This window comes from Schistocerca americana, chromosome 8 (genome assembly GCF_021461395.2).
Source record: "Schistocerca americana isolate TAMUIC-IGC-003095 chromosome 8, iqSchAmer2.1, whole genome shotgun sequence".
NCBI lineage: Eukaryota > Metazoa > Arthropoda > Insecta > Orthoptera > Acrididae > Schistocerca > Schistocerca americana.
This window is the reverse complement of record NC_060126.1, coordinates 400199405-400219853: the sequence shown is the minus strand read 5'-3', so window position 1 is coordinate 400219853 and position 20449 is coordinate 400199405. Positions and strand designations below refer to the sequence as shown.

Below are 20449 nucleotides of genomic sequence, written 5' to 3'. Positions count from 1 at the left end.
ATCGAATGATAAAGTGTGTCAAAGCAGTCGGAACATCGTGTGTCTGCACAGGCAAGCAGTGCAGTGATGACAAAATCGCGCACAGTGCGGAATGCGGGGAACACGTGTCTGCAGCAGCCAAAGGGTTAATTAAGAGACAAAGCACTAGAAATTTCAAAAAACTCCATTCAAACGAATAAAATTCTTGAAGTAAGACATTTCGATATTGTTTTTAAATAAAGAAAAATTTATCCACCGCACAAGGTTTGAACTCATAACTTTTCGCTTCGTAGCTCAGCACTTTAACCGTTACGCTAACACAGCTCGTGTGGGAGTAGCACTCCATAAATATTCTAATATCTCAAGCAAAATACTGACAAACACTATTGGTATGATTATGAATTACTCATGCTTCGTCGAAGTTCAATAGGGAATAAACAATTACCGCTGTTCTTTATTGCGAAAAAGAGGTTCGTGAGATTGATACAAACACCTTCCCCTGTTATCGTCTGAATTAGGAGTCTTATTGCTTGTTTGGTTTAATTAATTAATATAATATGAAGCAATTGGTATAAAGAACACTTTTTCCAAAGTTTCTATAAAAGAAAGTCTGCTATCAAGACATGGCTTTTGTTCTATTACTTTATTTATGACTGAACGTTTCTAAAACTGAAGAAACTCGTCCGTCCTCTGCACTGCAGCGAGATCTGGCAACGTCGTTCTCTGTTCATTGGCTGACTGTGTTTTGTGACGTCAGTTGCGCAGAACGAACCTAAACTCGGCCACCAAGATATATGACGCGCACTTTAGATTAAGCGGGGCACCAGTATGCTCACCGATTGCAGACCCTTTTGCTGAATTTCTGCGTAGGCTCGAAGAAAGAGATAGGGAAAGAGACGAAAAACTGGCTCAGATGCCACGTGTGCAAGAGCAGCACAATGAAGCGAAACTAGATAGGATCTAAAGCGAACTTGCCGAGATGCGGGACGCTTGCAAAGAAATCCCCGATCTTGTGCAAAGCTTAGCCGGCGAGATGCAAAAATTACAGATATCGCAGGCTAGGCTTGAAGATAATGTCCAGACTTTAAAACCAACCACGTGGATAATGTGGAGATAGATGCACGGAAAAGTATTGACGCATATTTGGAAGTGCAAGCTCAAAAAGTAGAAAAAGAATTAAATGAATGGCTAGAAGCAAAGGATCGCGAGATATCTGCAAAGATTGAAAGCGACGTAAAAACAGCTGTAGAACAAGCGACTGCGGCCGCGAGTGTAAATATTGACGCTAGCGCTGCTGCACTGCATGCCGTATTAACACAGATCAAATCCCGTGTGACAGCGGAGTTGCCAAATTGGCAACAGGAGGTCGCGTGGGGACTGTCTGCATTGGAAAGCAATGTAAACAGTGGCGGACAGATCATGAATCTGACTCCGCGTACTGATTACTATAATAACGCTGACGGTAGGCAGGGTGCGAGTGCGCAACCACAACCTAATGCGAATTATGAGCACGAACAACATGCGATACCGTGCAGCGCACATCACCAAGTAATGAATGTCACAGACTGCAGCAATCAGATGTGCAAAAAAGAGGACAATGTAATAAAACACACGACATTCCAACCCTTCAATAGCGAAAAACGAAATGTCCACTCTGTGGTATTTATTAAGAGCTTCAGGAATGTGTTTTCCAGGACATGGACGGAAAGACAAAGAATACAGTTCGTGGTCTCCTTTATTCAAGGTGACGCGGCACTGTGGGCCACCAACGTGTCCGAAAAATGTCTAACGATGCAACAGTTTGAAGGTGCTTTCTTGCAAAAATTCTGGTCCGATAGCATCCAAGAAAGACTACGAAAGGAGTTGTACAGTCCAGAAATGTACAATCCTAAGATGGGAACGTCACGCAAATATTTCGAAAAGTATGTAAACAAAACCAGGTACTGGGACAAGCCAATGTGCGATCATGACATAATCAGATTAATAAAAATGAAGTTGCCCAGTGAAATTAAAAGATGTTTCATCAATGTGCCAGAATACGATATAGAACAATTCATGGAAATAGTGGATTCTGTTGACTTATTGATCGAAGATATGAAAACAGGAAACCAGTGGAACCATGCAGGCTGTAATCAACAAAACACCGATTACAATGGCAGCCACAGTAACGGTAGTAACTTAGTACCAAATGGTGACGGGAATAGGCAAGAGCACAGGCAACAGAATCGAGGCACAAACAATGGCAATGGTTATAACGGCAACGGTTCTAATCGTCAGAATCGAAAGAGACATCATGATGGACGCATGAGTAATGGATATAATGGTAACGGCAATCCGCAATGGCGGAACAACCGAAACCAGTGGCGTGGTTGTAATGAACCGACACCTCAGTGGCAACAAAACACAGCGCCACAATGGAACGCCAACCCAGGTCCGTCACAGAACATGTCAGGAAGTTACAACCGACCACCGCAAAACCAGGGCCATACACAATATCAAAATACACCATAGGCGAGGCAGGGCGGCCAACTCAACAGTAGCAACAACAACAACCAGAACCACAATGCGAGGTTAGTGGAAGTGACAGACAACTGTCAACCCACTAATGCTCATCCGTTAAACTAAAGACAGCCACAATACGCTCTCCGTTGTTGGCTGCAGGATGGTGTAGTGAGGGCACATTCACGGATGACAGCCATAAACTTTGTATGCTGAGATACAATGAAGGAACAAAAATAGAAAAGGAACTTGTAGACATACCGCAGAAGTGTAACCGAACCGACAAAAGTGTTGTGCAGGCTATATTGCAAGCAGATATGTACGGAGCACCAATACAGATAATAGTCGATACCGGTGCGTCAACCAATGTCATGAGTGCAAATTTTTACAAGTACTTGAGTCAAAATAATAGAATACCAGTATTGCCAGTGAAGAATTGTCGTGTAACAGGTGCAATAGGTGCACAATCTCATATCATAAAGCACCAGGTGCAAGTCGAGTTTACGGTAGGAAATGAAGCAATGAAAAGCTCGTTCCTAGTAGTTAAAGGATTAGGTGTTGCTTGCATCCTGGGGATAGAATTTTTACGCCAGAGAGACGCAAAAATTCACCTCTTGTGCGGGGAAGTAAGCCTTATGAATGAGGGTAGACGGGTAATTTTGCCGTTGTTGAGGACACGGGAAGTGCACGGTAAATATTGCCGGAGCTTTCAGTCGAGATTCGAAGGAATACAGGTAATGAATTTATATTCTGACTTAAGTACGAGACAAGCATGTTATAAAGAATTGATTACTGAAGACAGAGAGGAAAAAAGGAAACTGATAGCCATGAAAGTCAGGGAGTCAGAACATTTGACTGAAGCACAACAAAACGAATTGACGCAGCTAATTACAGATTATGAGAATGTGTTTTCGGAAAAACCCGATGTTATCGAGGGCTACACCTATAACTTCAAAGTGGTACCTCACGATACTTTCTGTCACGCAAACTACACCATCCCATGGTCAAAGAAGGAGGCAATTATAAAGGAAACAAGAAAAATACTTACAAAGACTTAAAGACGTTCGCTCAGTAGAGCAACTTTTACATATGTGAATAGTAGGTTAAGTTTAGAGTGTATTTTTTTCTGTGTGTAAATGTTCAGATTTTAGGGTAACATTTAAAGACAATGAGGCGCCCAAGATTAGTGCGATTCAATTTTGTAGATGTTAAGGAATAACAGTATTTTTAAGCAATTGCATTTTGAAGGAAAAAATGAACGTAGGTTTAAGAATAATTTACAAATTTCATTTTTAAAAAATGCTTTAAAGATATATTAAAAAAATTCAACAGCATGTAATGAAAGAATTTTTCCATTAGTGTGTCATGAATATTTTTGAACTGTAGTAGTAATGAAACTTATGAAATTCAATATTATAGTGTATATGTTGTTCCATGTATTTATATCTATACCGATCTTGAAATATGCTCAATCATAATTTACTTAACAATATCAGTGCAGGGTGTACACCACCCAAGGTACCTCATGTGTTGTGGACAAGGTACAAAGCAAATCAGTAAACGCGACTACCGCTAAGCACTGTTAAAATATATTGCCATCTGCTAAGGCAAAGATTTGCACGAATTTGTAGTGTAAACAAAAGTCACAAATCTAACATTAATCTAGGAACTTGCACGCTAGGCCTAGATTATAAAATTTCTACAATAATGCGAGAGGCAAAGTTTTGTAAAGTCGAGCCTGGCTCTGGAGGGCAAGTACACAATGAGTGGGCAGACATGACATGGGGACTTACCTCAGATGAGACGGAAATACAATTGTATAGTCAAAAAATCTGAAGGCAAGTACGACTCTAAGTGGAAAATGAAAAGAGATAATTAGCGCGAGAGACTGGTAAAATCCAGCACGACCCAAAATCCAGTTCAGACTGAATGAAATACATTAGTGTTTGTGAACTAATCGAAACAATTACTTCAAGTGGTGGGAAAAACTGTGAAGGTGAAACTGTGATACGGACAGTGAAGTGCTAGTATTGAACGTTCATCAGCGGTAAGGACACCAAACGCCAATATTACGCACGAAAAACTGTGAATTTGCTTATAAATGTAAACTGTTAACGTGAAGTGAACCCACAGTCAATATTTTTGGGACAGACTGTAATTTCAGTGAGTACAACAATGCGAGATTGGAATGCGATGCGTGGACTGTTGCAAAACAGCGACCGCAGAAACGGCGAATGTTTGTGCTAAGCTCGTATTGGGACACTCATCAGTGCCTGCGAGTGCGGCGAAAACATAAATAATTTTGTCAAGACAAAAACTGACGTGTAATGGAAACAGTATTGCATCAAAACTGCATTCACGGGAGGAGATCCATGTCATGTATTCTGCGGGACAGTGCTGGCTTGACACTCGGAAACTGGCGAAAACTTAACAACAACTGCCGCACTAATAAATGCTTCTTTCCCACTAGTGTAACCATCTGCAGCGGGAAACAAATATTACGTTGGTTGTGTGTATGTTTCATGTACTATGTCGGAGATGCGTAGCAGAGCTGACTCCGGCCAACAAGAGCGGGGGGCGAATATCATCCCACTCCGCCACGCCCGGGCGAGACACAAGCGCATCGCCGACCGTGCAGCTGATCAGCTGATTCTGACGTTCCGCGACGGCGAGACACACGCTGGCGTCGAGCGGGCGTTGACCTCTCCGCAGCCGCCGCGAACGCCGAGCACCGAACACACCAACCGACGCCGTCGCGAGCTAAACGTCGCGGCGTAGATCATCAACGACACCGCAATCAATTGTTATAATGACCTCATTTCTTTGCATAGTGCAACAAAACATTATTTGTAATGTATGCACATCCTGTACTCCAATGACATCCCAGAAACATTTAAGTGAAAGTGACCAAAGCAGTTAGTCTGTCGCTCCGCCGAGGTTTTCCCCAGGTTTCCCTACGGCCGCGCCAAATGGGGAGCGAACAGTTGACACCCCTGGGACTTCAAATATTCCGGACTAACTCGTGCTTGTATACCTTTGAACACTGCAAAAGTTGCAAACCGAAAAAGAAGCAGCCAAAATGAAATTAATTGTATTCTATGTCCTTTTGTACATGACTGTATACGTAACCAATTGTATATTATATTGTTATGTAGATAACTTCATCTGTATTACACTTTGTGTGCAACACACCTCAGTAATTACAACATACGATGTGACATATGTAAACTGTGAAAGAAAAATCTGCGTGTGGACACTGTGGACATGAAAGAGGAAATATTTATGTCAAAAAACACGAACATTTTTTGTGACATAAACATTTCGGGGGGCAATATAGCGTCCCCAGTGCTATATTACGAAAAGACTTAAAAAACAGTATTTATAAACAAGAGACATTTGAAAATTGAATAATATATTTTTATCATGTAGCCGTAAAATAATAATTTCTCTGTCCAAGTTTCAAATGCAAAGAAATAATTTATAACAAAATGATCTAAAGAGACGACAAGATACGCTCTTTTGTTAATTTTTTTTTAGTCGACTTCACTTCTTCACTTGTCTTGATGATGTATAGGCGGACATCTTGCGAGTGCTGGCAAATGTAAGCATATTTGTATGAGTTAAGCAGATAATATATTAATTGAATATTATTGTGCACTTTTAATTTGTAAGAGGTGATCCCGATTTCATGTCCGCCTTCCTTGAATTAACCTGCATTCAAGTAATTTACAGTTCAACAATCGCAGCGGCCGATGCAGCCTACGACGCCATTACGTGGCGATATTAACTTATGAAAAATTAGTGAAAGCGGAAAACTCGCCCGCTATTAACATAATATTAATTTTTCTCCACAGCCGCCCGACGTAGCAGAAGAATGCTCCAAACCAGCTAAAATCAAGTAAGAACCAAAATAATTTATTTATGATGGTGCAGCAGAAAAAATCCAAAATGCTCCCTCATCCACATGTTCTCATGTGTAACATGCAGGTACTTGGTCAACCAAGTCCATCTAACGATTCACAGTCTTGATCTATTAACAAGTTGTCCCTCCCTCTCCCTATGCCTCTCCTGCTATGTTTTCAAAGTCTGCACTATACTCACTCTGTCCAAGACAATCAGTACCCCCAGCCTGCCACAATATTAGCAGAACATAACCAAATAACCATGTAACTCTCTCTCTCTTTTCTCTCTCTCTTCCTTCCCCCCTCTCTCTTTCTCTGCTTCTCCACATATTTGTGTGTGTGTGTGTGTGTGTGTGTGTGTGTGTGTGTGTGTGTGTGTGTGTTTTCTTGGAAGAAGCACAAATTCAAAAAAGGTTGCACATGAGAACATGGGGAGGAGGGAGCACTTTGGATTACAGTGCTCAGCTGTTTGTTTATATGCTGTATACCATTCAAAGCTTCTTCTCAAACCAATGATAATTTTATCTTCACCTTTCAATTACCACAATTTGACAAGCCTGTCACTGAAACAAGTTACCTCTTCACTGAAGCCATCTGCATCAATATATGTAAACAGATGCCCTGTTTCATCAGACCACTCTGAAACTTCCTGATGGTACTGCTCTTGAAGTGGTGTTCTGCAGTTACCACTGTGGCGATAAAATTCTACTTCAGACTTGCTAAATACTTTCTCTTGCCAGCTAAATGTATGTTCTTCATATTCTGGCGTATTATCATTTGCATTAGTGTGTTGTTTGTCATTTTCTCTTGGTGTAAACTGTGGAATAGGTATGTTTCTTGTTTTTGGTAGCTGGAAACGTACTCTGCAATTAGAAAACAGTTAAATGATACGTAATTCACAAAAATTAAAGATTACTTAGAGTACTCAGAATAGAAATAAATAAGGAAAAACATGCCAACTAGAACATGACTGTCACATTATAATATACACCGACACTGTAATGCTTTTCAGAGGATGATCATACATCCCAGATCACTAGTGCATAACACTAACATTTATTTATTTATTTTTTTAAATATGAAGTTCCAAGTATGTTACAAACATAAGAAAATTGTAAATTAGATAACATTGAATAAGTTGCATTTGTTTAAGACAATGGCTTCAGATTCAGGAGGCCGGGGCTCACGCTTTGTCTGGTTATCCTCTTTTAGTTTTGGTATGATTTTCCTAATTAATAACTGCTGGACAGAAAGGCAATTTTGTAAGCAAACATTTAACAGCAAAAGAAAAAAGTTTGATAAAAACAACAAAAACAAATTTGGTCTTTGTAAAATTTTAAACATTTTGATTGGCTGTGATATAGCAATCGTATGCTATTTAATTACAGGATGGATATACAGCCACATTGGTTTGTGCTTACTTCAGTCACTATCATAATCAGCCACTTGATATCCACTACTGGATAAATGCCTTCTCTATACTTCTCCACAGATGATTTCAGCTGCATGCACACATATTGCTCTCGAGTGTCTTCCAGTGTCATCTACTAACACTCAATTAGGTTGTCGTCTTTGCCTTTTTTTATCACTTGAAAGCCAACAAAGAACTTTCCTGTTCCAGTTACCATCTTGCTACATGTTCTGCCCAACAGCATTTAATTTTAATAAAATCATAATTATGTATTCAGTACCTAGTTATTCCCAACAAGCATCAATGTATTGCTCGCTGAATACCCACAGTTCTCAAGTGGTTTTGAAGTATTACATGCCATTTAGGCAAATGACATTTCACACTCATTGTGTAGTACAAGGAAAGATGATCATGACAGAATAATATTAAGTAGGGAGTAAGTTGCAGAACATATACTGTGTGTGGGTAGTTGTTTTCATATGTGCACACATTAAATGGAGGGTGTGGAATATGAGGAAACGGCAAAGCGTGACGACAAATAAACAGCTTCACCTGCTGTGATCAGGCCTTTTACATTTTGGAATTGTGACTTGGCAGTGGCTTGAACGTCAAAGAGCAACCACACTCTCCAAGAATGAAAACAAAAGACAAGATTGTTTTGTGACAAATGAAATATAATGTAATACTGATTGTCATTTTCAGCCTTTTAGGGGTATCTTATATCAAAGTTACGTTCTACATTAATTCATGAGTCACTCTGATGGTCTATACGTCCATTCAAGGAAATGTGTTTGTAAAAGAAAAGTAGTGGACATGCTTTTTCATGATATCAGTACATTATCATCTTCTGCTCCAATAACAGCTGCAGAACATGATGAAGTTAATTCTTTCCCCAGCTACACATTGGATTTCCGAGGCACTGATTAGTATGACTTCTACTTCAAGAGAATCAACAACACTGACTGGATTCAAAAACAAAGGAAATATGTCAGATGCTATATTGGGTGACGGCTCTCAAGAAGCGTTATGACTCAGCTTCAACTACAAGGAGTGAGCCAGCATCTACCTAAACCCTAAATAAACAATATAAACACTTTTGGCTCCCAGTGTATAGGGTATAGAGCAGTGGAGCAAAACGATGACAATAAAGGACTATAAATCTATAAAATCTTGAAATTCAATAAGTGATAAATTATGGGTTGCTAAGAGCAATAAGGATTAAACAAAAGGAGACACTATAAGTGAACTGACATAAACTCAGTAATAATCCATAAAAAAGAAAGTGAAAGGAAATATTAGAACAATTCATGAAATCTGAAGACAAACCATACTTATACAACTGTGGTACAAGTATTAGAGCAGTTTCAGTTAAATTTATGCGTCAAGTAAAAAACATTGGCACATGAATAAAAGAATATTTTAGCTATGATGGAGTAATTTCTTAGTGGGTTTGGAGAAGAAGAATTTTTCAGTGAGTTCACAGAAGATTTTGAATCCCAACATCTGTGGGGACGCGGTAGTAGCTGAGCAACACTGCAAGGCGCTACTATACAACACAGCGCAGTCCCCCATCGCAGCGTTTGACACACTGACTGCATTGTGTGGTGCAAATCATCGGTACATTGCCACATACACACGGTTGCATTAGCTAAGTAAGAGATAAGAACAGTTCATTGGTAAGGGTGAGCTTTCAGAAAATACAGAAATGCACTTTGAAATTTCTTCTGCATAGGGACACAGTGTTTCACTGTTATCACGTTTAAGAAAACTGTGCAGTAACTTTTTGTTACAGTAATGGAGGGTACATACTAGAGGATATTTCCATTGGATTCCAGTCATTACTAGAAAAATGACTGCAGGGACTCCAGAATGGTTTAAAGGTTTATTACAACAAATGTCGGACAAAATGAATTCTAATTTTAAGAAATTGTCTGACAAAATAGATTCAAAAAATAAGAAACTTTTTGACACTGAGAAGGAATTATCTGACAAAGTAGATTCTAATATTAAGGAACTATCTAACAAAGTCAAGTCTAAAAGTAACTAATTGTCTGTCACAGTAGAAAATACAAAGGAAGAACTAAAATTAGAGGTAAAAGAACATGTCAAACAGGAAATAGAAGCTAAATCAACTAACATTGCAAGTATGTTGACCCAGTTTTTCAAGAGTTGAAGCATGAAACCAATAACCAATATGATTAAGTTCAGGAGGAAGTAAAAGAGCTATTCAAAGAATTATGGTAAAATTAACAAAGTAGGTCAATTTTCTGTTAGAGAGTTCAACCAGGTTAAAAAGCACATCTCAGAGGCAAACAAGCATGTAACTGTTTTAATACAAAGCAAAGAATTTAGAAAAATAGTTAACACACTTGAACTGCAATCTAATTTGGAAGAAAGACTGCACAAGTTCGTAAATTATACTGTACAAGAGAATGTAGAATCACTTAATACTAACACCCCTTTTAAGGAAGGTGCTAAGGAATGTTGGTCAAAATATGTTCAACTATATTCCATTAAATAAGCAAATACCAATACCGTAATGCATTGTTTGCAAGAGTATTTTCAAGGTGTGGGTAAACTACCACATCTATTAAATGATAATAGCCCACAATTTATTAGCCGTAATTTTAAGAAATTCTTGGGTTGGAAAGAGGTAAAACACATAATTATATCCAAGTACAGTCCACAAACTAATCCTTATGAATATGTTAAGAAAGAATTAGGACAACTGTGTAAAACATGCTGTTCTATGAGGCTTGTTACCTGGCCACAGCTAGTGCTGGAGTTTCGAGTAATCCTTAATGAATTACTACATATGCCAACAGGATTAGAAATTATGAATAAAACCTTATAGGAGAGGCCTTGTAAAAAATTTTACATGGCCAAATTCAACAGAAACTGACTTGGAAAATGAGAAGCACTTATTCGCTATTGTTCCACTGTATTACTCTTATTGGGTTAACTGTACTGTAGAACAAAAGTGCTTGTTTGCTTTTGTTCTATGGTTTTACTTGTATTGTGTTAACTGTACTGTAGAACAAAGGCCAACAAGTGCTTTTCATTTATTACAATGTTGTTCTATCAAGAATGGACGGAAGATTCAGTTAACATGACTTGGAAAAGTTGCAAGAGAAGGTAGCCTACAAGAGGAAACTCTCAAATAAATGATTTTGAATTAGTATGGGATTTTCATCACAGCTCGAATTTAAAGAAGGAAATGAAAAAATTTTTTCAGTGTTACAGTGGGCCTTTTAAAGTTCAGAACATACCGCATCCAAAAGCAGAACATCTAGTAGACCCTGACACAGGGGATGATAAAGGGTTATACAATATAGACATGATGAAAAGATTTAAGGCCCCAGGATAGTTCACGCCCTTTGTGAATCTGGAGGATTGACAACCACCAGCTGTCTGATTTAAATTGTTTCCGTATTTCCATCTTAGTTTTCTTGGGGACAATTTCTATCTTCTTTGACTATTCTATTATCTTTTATTACTATTATACTTTCTACTACCACTTACTCCAGAAATATGAACCCAACACCTGTAAACGTTACATCAAGTGTTCATTCAATAACAATTGCACTGGTACATGTATGACAACAGCCATGAGCTTCGTTAATAAACTTAATTATAAATTATCATTTCAAGGAAAATTTTGAAGATGTACAATGTACATGTAGTACACAAAAAGCTAAGAATAAGAATGATTTTAGCTCTATTATTATAATAATAATAGAAAGTGGAGAAGGTTATAACACTATGACACTTGCACAGAAATACTTCAACTCACATCTCAAGATCTTTGCATAAGGTATGAATATAGTAAGCGAAATATTCTGGAATGTAGAATACAAAGTTATTGATTTTATACATTTTTAAACATAAAGAAAGAAGAAAAGAATGGTTGGGTTTGTATTTGAAATTTATTAGGGGAGATTAATCATCAGTAGTGATATCACCTCTATCGAGTACTGATCAACGAACTGACGAACCACAGAAATTCGACTGAACACTGATGATGACATACATGAATATACTTTCCTGTTCCATTGCATTTCATAGAGGTTTGTTAGGATCAGTTTTTGGGGTGTCTGTGATGGTAAAGCCATGGCAAGTCTGCTCTGTAGGGAATGCTGAACATCTTCTTCCTCTGGCACCACGGTGAAGTACCTTAGCAGATGGGATCTCTGGTGTGGGGATGCTCAGGGAGTCCATCTATGGGGTTCTGTCTTCTTGTTCAATCCTAACATACCTGTCTCTCTATTTCCTTTCCTTACTCTTCCATTAGGAGTACCAAATCTATCTTCCCTCTATCCATATACAAAGTTCCTATCATAGGATCTCTTCTTCTTACAATCTATATAGCAGAATTTACAACCTACAACAACAGGATTGGACTGCCAGGTACTTCACATATGATGACAACAACAGACTAACAGGATTTTTTTAGAGTTATGTAAGTGACAAATCTTAGTCATGCTACACATTGTAAGGGAGAAGAGTCCAGGCAGGAGATGGAAGGCAAGACAATATTCAACAAGGAGTAGGTCCATGAGGAACAAATTTTAATAACAGGAGCCAAAGCACTGACATTATCCTAGTGTATTCACAAGAAATACCTGGAATAAAATCTTTTGTGTTGTCTAAATCTAGTAATTGTAAGAAAGAAATGGATAAGCTACATGTATCAGTAAGTAGACACAAAGTACGGATGCATGAGAAGTATGTGTACATGCTGATGTTATATATGTTATAAACAAGAGTAAGAAAACGAAGAAATTAGAAGTGAGGAGTTAAGATATTTTGACAAAGAGCAATCAGGTAGTGTCAACATAAAGCAAGTATGGGAGAAACTTATGATTTAGAGTGAGAAAAGATAGTAAAAGGGGGCTAGTAACTAAGTTTACTGATGAAGTTAACATGGGGCATACCCAAATAGTGGATAAGTTACAAGAGATGAAAAGGTAGGAGGAATGGCATATACCTTGGTCAGGTGAATCTGTAGGAGGAATTACCTGAACCATTTGATGCAGGTAGGAGAGAGGTAAGTTTAGACAGACCCATAGAAGGGATGGTCGGGTGAATCAACTGAGGAAATGACCTGAATCATATTTTTGCTTAGGGAAAAAAAGGGTACTCCCACATCTATAGTGGTATTGAGGTTTGACACAGTGTTTGCCCTTAGAAGGAGTGAAAGTCCAGTGAATGGTATATACCTGACAAGCAACTCTTCAGGTAATAATAATTTGTAAAGGAGTATAAGGTAACTATACACATATACAAGAAGTAAATAAGAAACTCTCAAGTATACTGGCTTGACGGCAATGCACTAAGCACTCCGTCTTCAGTGTTAAATAAATAAACCATAAGCAAGTTGACATGACACACACACACACACAAAACTGATACCCTGCTATAGAGAAAGACTGGTCATTAAAGGACAATTTCTTGTATCATACAGGATGTGATGTAAATAAAACAAAGATAAACAAAGTAGACTAACACTGTTTAGCCCACTTTATTTGAAATGAAACAACAAAACTGAAAAGACCTGTTATTAAAAATGAAGTTTTATTCCTTTTTAAAGAAGGAAATCATATTCAATGTTTTTAAGTAATTAAATTGTTTTTAGTTGTGTGTTAATGAGAAATTTTTTTTTTAATTTTTTTATGAGGATGTGAGAGGTCCCGACATATTTCCTTTAAATGGGTAATATCAGGCCCTCATGGTGTTTAGGCATATGGCATTTACATTCCTTGTGTTGTACACGAAAAGATGATCATGACAGAATAATATTAAGTAGGGAGTACGTCACAGAACATGTATGGTGCATGGGTGTTTGTTTCATGGGTGCTTGTTTTCGTACATGCAGACATTAAACGGGAGCTAAGGAATAAGAGAAAATGGCAAGGTGTGATAACAAATAAATGGCTTCACCTTCTGTGCACAAGCCCTTTTACTTTTTGGTGTCGCAGCTTGGCAATAGCTTGACCATCAAAGAGCAAGCACATTCTCCAAGAATGAAAGCAACAGACAAGATGGTTTTGTGACAAATAAAATATATTGTAATCTTGACTGTCATGTTGAGCCTTCGAGGCATATCTTGTATGCAAAGTTGTGTTCTGCTCTAAGTCACAGGCCACTCTAATGATCTGTACACCCAATCAATGAAATTCACGGACATGCTTTTTTTGTGATATGAGTAGAAGTTATGTTCTTTGCTCCAATAACAGCTGCAGAATGTGAAGAATTCAAGCCTTTCCTCAGATACACATGGGATTTTAGAAGCACTGATTAGCAGGATCTGCGCTACAAGAGAATCAACTACAGCTACCGGGATTAAAAGAAAAAAGTAAATACATCATATATTATGTCAAGTGACATATCTCATGAAGTGTTCTGACTCAGCTTCAACTACAAGGAGCAAGCCAGCAGCTATATAAAACCATAAACCAACAAGAAAAACACTTCAGTCTTCCTTTTAGAAGTCAATAATGTCTCACAACCCTAAGTTAAAACTGGTGTAAGTTTCTAATTACAGGCACTTTGGAATCTTAACTTTTAAAATTATTTAGTTTCTCATGAGAGCCTTACGTCATTTTTACTCTTTTGTTTATTTCTTTTGCTGTTCATTTAATCATTGTCTTTGACTGTCTGCAATACATCAAGTCACCAACTAATTCTGTACATTAAACTATACAGATTTTCCTTCACGATGTGTTCACTATACATCACTTGATCCTGATTACAGCAGATTTTAGGGTTTATTTTCCAACTTTCTCTGTTAGAATCAAATTCATTGTTAATATTTGTTTGCACTAGAGGTACACAGTACAATCTCATCAGCAAATGAGTGTGGTTTTGGTATGTTCCATTCATTCATCATACTCAACAGATCCCATCAAAATGGAGAACCTTCAGGGATGTGGAACAAGTCAAGGTACACTAACCAATCAAATGTATCCTTCACCTACTAGACGACATTAATAATGTGTGTGTCCACCCTTTGTCCTTATGATGGTTTGAACTCTGCTGGGGAGAGTCTCAAATACCTCAAAGCATGTGGAGGAATGGCAGCCCATTCTTCCTCAAGACCTGAAACCAGAGAACATAATGATGTTGGATGCTGGGGTCTGGAGCGAAGCCAATGTTATAACTCATTTCTGTAACACCACCTCCAGCATATTTAACTGCTGGCACTAGACATGATGGTAGGTAACATGCTCCAGGAATTTGATAAATCCAGATTACCACAGGATATAGCACGAGTCATCACTCCAAATCACTCATTTCCAGTCTTCCACTGTGCAGATGCATCAGTCTTGACACCATCTCAGGTGCTGCTTAGCACTGACTTGTGTGGCTTATGAGGATCTGTTCAACCATTGTGCCTCTTTTTTTTAAAAAAAAAAACTTCCTACCGACAGTCAATGGGCTAGCTGCACTGCTGGCAGCACTTTAGAACTCATGAGCGAATGCCTAAAACCATTTATTTCTATTGAAGCAGCATAATTTCAAAGAACCTTTCCTTTTTTTGTACCTCAACTGGTTTTGTACACTTCACCTGGCATTAATTTTGGAATGTCTTTATTAACTATTTGTGTTTGTGAATCTTCTCTTTAACTGCATCAACTTTTAAGGTAATCTTTCAGTCCTTGTTCAGTTTTCTTTTTGATGTTAGTTACAGTGCCATCAGCCATCCTAACTGATGAAATGTGGTCTACCCAACATAAGTTTATGTTTTGTCATCTCCACATTTTTATTGTTTTATCACTTCTAATATCAAATTTCCATTGTACCTCCCAATATCCTCTTAAAGACTTTTCCAAATAGTCTTGTGTAATACTTCAGCACACTCTACTATGTTCCTCTTAATGTCTGATTATAACTTGCATCTTCAGTTTAATAACCACCTCATTCCATTAGATTTTTTTTCTTTTAAATTATACATTCCTACAACACCTTTAGCTATTTGCATCAGTTCCTTTATTAAATAACTGCCCCTTTCATATATGTATCACTGTCATTTCCTAGGATGCTGAATGTATCCCATAATTTAATCTGGTACATGTATTTGTTTTTAAATAAATTTTCCTTTCTTAATTCCTGCTTGGAAAGTCTGTTTCTTTCTAGCTTAGATCTAATTTTACCGTGTATCTGTGCAGCCAATGAACCCCTGAGATTTTCATGTGATAGAGGACTGTCACATCTTGGAGCGATTTGTTTATTATTTATTAAAATAAATTTAATTTTTAATTCTAGCTGAGATTTTCTGAGTATATTTTCTATTTGTATTCTTCTGGAAAACTGTGTGAAGCACAAGCATGTTATTCTTTTTCTGTAATTTCTACATTTCTATGACCCTTGTCAAATCTCTTATCCATACTTCCCCAGTTTTCAATTATTCTTTAGTTTTCAGTCTGCTTGTGGATCAACCCCCAGTTTTAACTTGCAGAAGATGTTGCGATCATTTATCAGTTTCTGTAACTCTTTGAAAAGGACTTCCACCTCTTTGGCAGAATATGAACATATCTGTGCAACGACTTTAATTATTTCCAGGGAACATATTTTGTTATTCTGGCTCAGATTTCATTAATGTCTGCAAAAGCCCATGCCTTCTCTTCCTTTCTCCTCTATTTACATGTCATAAATCGTATGTCCCGATGGCAGTTTTACTTTGGCTCATGTTTTCTTGCAGTACTTCTCTTAAGCCTTCTACATTACATTTCATGTTAATTAACTTCTCTCCCAACTTAACTAATCTATTTTTGTTCCCTAAGTTATTCACTTAATTGTCCCCAAATTAAAAATTTAGAAGCAGTCCATGTTAATTTTTGTTCCACTAAACTTCACATAATAAGGATGTAATGCAGAAACACCTGAGTTTTTGCCATGGTTTAAAGTCACTGACTGAGTTTCTTCACTCCATTACCCACTATCCTTGCACTGTGGTCTAAATGCCGACGAGGGGCGTTCAATAAGTAACGCTACACATTTTTTTCTCGGCAAATATTTGGGTGAAAAAATGCAGAATTTGAAGTTAGAAATTGTGGAATATTCCTGCTTCAGCCCCAATAGTTTCATGAAGTTTCAATAGGGTGATGCTGTATGTAGCCTTCAAAATGGTGTCTGTGATGGAAGTGTGTTCCAAGCGATGAGATGTCATTGACTTTCTTTTGCTGAAAAACCAGAGAATCACAGATATTCACAGCAGCTTGCAGAATGTCTACGGAGATCTGGTTGTGAAGTAAAGGACAGTGAGTTGTTGGGCGAGCCATCTTTCATCACTGCAACAAGGTTGTGCAAACCTGTTCACTCTTCCACATGCTGGCTGGCGGCACACAGCTGTGACTCCTGCAACATTGATCCAACACCTTGCTGCTGGACCCCAAGGAATTTTACACAGAGCATTTTACTCAGTGTATGAATGGTAATATCCATTTCTGGTGCTACGAACTCATTTTCACTTGTTTAAAGTTGGATAATGTGAATAATTTATTATTGTTATTATCATATCTTAAGTCACACATGTAGCATTATATGTGGTTTCAACTTGTACATTTGGAGAGGAAACTGATAGATCTATGGTATCTTTTATGTCTTGTCTGTCTTCTTCCTTGTGAACTACACTGAAGGTCGCCCAGTGTGGCGTCAAACGTAATAAGACCTACACCAAGGCAGCCAGAGCTACCCCGTAAGGGGCCTCCAGGCCAATGACGCCAAACACTCATTTCCATTTTTTTCTGCCTAAAACCATTTATTTCTATTGAAGCAGCATAATTTCAAAGAAGGAAGACCTCAGAGCACATCACCAAAAGGGAATTCCATGAGTGTACAAATCAAGAATGAAGAAAATCAAATCTGATGTGAACACTGTTTATGTCCAATTAGTTGGAGTCAAGAATTCACTCCAGACACTTGCATGTAATAAAACTTCAATGTCGCTGGAAGCTTGGGGAAATCATTCTAAAGAATAATTTAAGAAGTTGTGAAAGAGAGTCCATACCAAGAATTAATGTTTTAGTCACCAGAACCCTTTCAATCAGAAGCAAAGACACTGTCAAATCATACACAGCAAGCTGTCCATTGCATCCATATTGAGACATACCACAGGCCAGTGCTAAAGGCTTACCCAGCATAAAAGAGCCAAACAGGAATGGATGCACAGGCACTGATTGAGTGACCATTGGGAGGAAGTCATCTTTTCTGAGCTCATGACCTAAAAATATCCACCTTAGAGGAGAAAAAAATACATTTTTCCAATTTACAATGAAGGTCATTCTCTAAAAGGTGTTGGAAAACCACCTGCAGATTGTGTAAATGCTCCTTTTGCTGGGTGCCCATGACCCATATGTCATCTGGTAAATTCCAGGGATATACGAGGCTGATAAAGCCCGGCAAAAGGGGCTGTTGAGCACAAAGAAATTCCAAAAAATTACATCCAGCAACAACTGAAAATCTGGGTCATGCAAGCTGATGTGTGAAAAATACTACCCCCCCCCCCCCCCCCAACAACTATGGCTACAACTCCTAACTCCTCCAGCCACAGAAACAGATATGAGTCTGCCGCGGCATACTGTGTGTGTGTCAACTGTCTGGTTTAAAATTGCTGCAGCGCATTTGACCTTCTGGCATTTGAATCACCAACAAAGGTGTGGCCCACAGACTTGACAAAATAGGAGAAATAATGCTGAAGTCCTGCCAATGCTGCAACTTGCCCTTGACTTAGTTCTTGTCACATATGGCAAAGGGAATGGGATAGGGGTGACAAAATTTAAGTACTACAACACACTAAGAATGACATGTGCCTCAAAATTTTCTACCCGCACGAAGGTATTCTCAAATCAATGATTGTACAACTGCAGTAGAGAGTCCAAACCTTGGAATGGGACAGACTGAGACACTAAATGCACTTTGTCAACTATCTGAAAACCAAAAGTAGGAAAAGAGTCTAACCCAAAACTACCTCTCCGGGGAGGGGGGACTACCTTGACAAAGCACTGTCCATGTGGGTGGAGAGGCTTGCGTATCTGCGGGAAGCTGAGGGTTATGCTGAAGGTAGAGGACCTACTGCCGGAAAGGCCTCAGCTGATGGATCATCCCATCTTCCCAATCCACTCCTAGTCCTACTGTATTCCCTGACCCAACCCAAGGTGTGATGCGATCCATGCTGAGGGATGTGTGGCACATGGGAAGATGTGTCACAAATGGAGCCTCAGGGATACCGGGCGACCTCCTTAAGTAATTAGCCTTACACTATATGGGGTATTCGAGGTGTGGACCTTCTAGGTCCCCAAATCTCATGGAACCAACATGGACACGACTAAAGAAAAAGAAAAAGAAACTGAGGGGCAAATTGAGATCTCAGATACCCAAACATCGGGGACTGAACCAATGGAAGGCATTTCCACTACTGAATCAGGGTCTAGACCTGCGCCAGATGTGGGAACTGTAACTGAGAAGCTAGACCAGATTAAGATCAAAGGCTTGTCTGGGGCCCAAAGGAGGAAGCTACTCAGGGAACAGAGGAAAACGGAAGGAAAAGAATGGCTTCCTAAACACAAGTGGAGATAAGTAAAGGGACTAGAACTCAAGACCCACCAGGAAAAAACTGTCTCAGGTTGAAGGGGACACGCAGATCCCCACAACATCAAAGACAGGTAGTAAGCAGATAAGGGAGGAATCAAAGACTCCCTCCTCCCTGGATAAGTGAGTCCCGAAAAAACCGAGGCAAGAAATAGGGAAACAGACCTATAGTACTGCAGTCTCAGTTTTTAGGATGGCAGTTATCCATGAAGGTTATCCACTAGTGGCCATCACGTCACAGCAGGAGGAACTAGTACAGATGACCCTCTTTGAAAAGATTGGGGAGGGAGTGGGGGGGGGGGGGGCACTCTGGCCTAGGTTCCAACTTCAGGAAGGTAGGAAGGTCTACCAAGATCGTGGTGTACTCATTTTTGTCTGTAAGGGGGTGCACACAATAGAATGGCTCAAGGACAAGGTGCCCATGATGCGCCCATGGGAAGATGCAAAGCTGCTAGTCAAGATGGCAGTGGAGCTTCTTCAGACTGCAAAGGTATCATTATGGGTACCCAAGATCCTTAAGGAAGTCTCCCCCAAGGCTCTGTTCAGGAAAATAGGGGCCCAGAACCCAAAAGTCCCGACAGAAGACTGGAGAGCGACTAACCAGAAGGTTTCTCCAGAAGGACAAACCATGGTGGTGGAGGTTGGTGAGAAGTCCCTGAAGGCGATGCGGGAGCAGGACTTGAAACTGTTTTTAGGGTTCTCGCAGGTCACCGTCAGGGTTCTCAAAGACCTCAAAGATGGCAGTAAGACAGAGCCTGGAGGTGCTGCAGATTAATCTGCAGCACAGTAAAGGAGCCTCTGCTGCCCTGAGCCGCTGCCTGGGAAGACAGGAAGTGGATGTGGCCCTGATACAAGAACTTTATTTATACAAAGGGGGTGTATCGGGCCTCAGAGGCACTGGAGGTAAGCTGATCTATGCTAGGAATCTAAGTAACTCCAGAACATGCATCTATGTTAGAAATGGCATTTCTTTCATGCCAATGATGGATTTCTGCTCTAGGGATTTAGTGACCATCAAAATGTAGCAATGTGAGGAAGGTATCAGGAGGAAAATTATTTTGGTCTCAGC

The 20449-nt window shown here is 39.2% G+C and overlaps 1 protein-coding gene across 1 annotated transcript in view; it reads right to left on the bottom strand.

Annotated features, from left to right (window-relative positions):
- Positions 1-20449, bottom strand: part of LOC124545213 (Meckel syndrome type 1 protein) — a 123218-nt gene that overhangs the window by 71125 nt on the left and 31644 nt on the right. The window contains exon 2 of the mRNA XM_047124081.1: positions 6958-7243. Coding sequence (XP_046980037.1) covers positions 6958-7243 — 286 coding nt within the window. The remainder of the gene's footprint in view (positions 1-6957; positions 7244-20449) is intronic.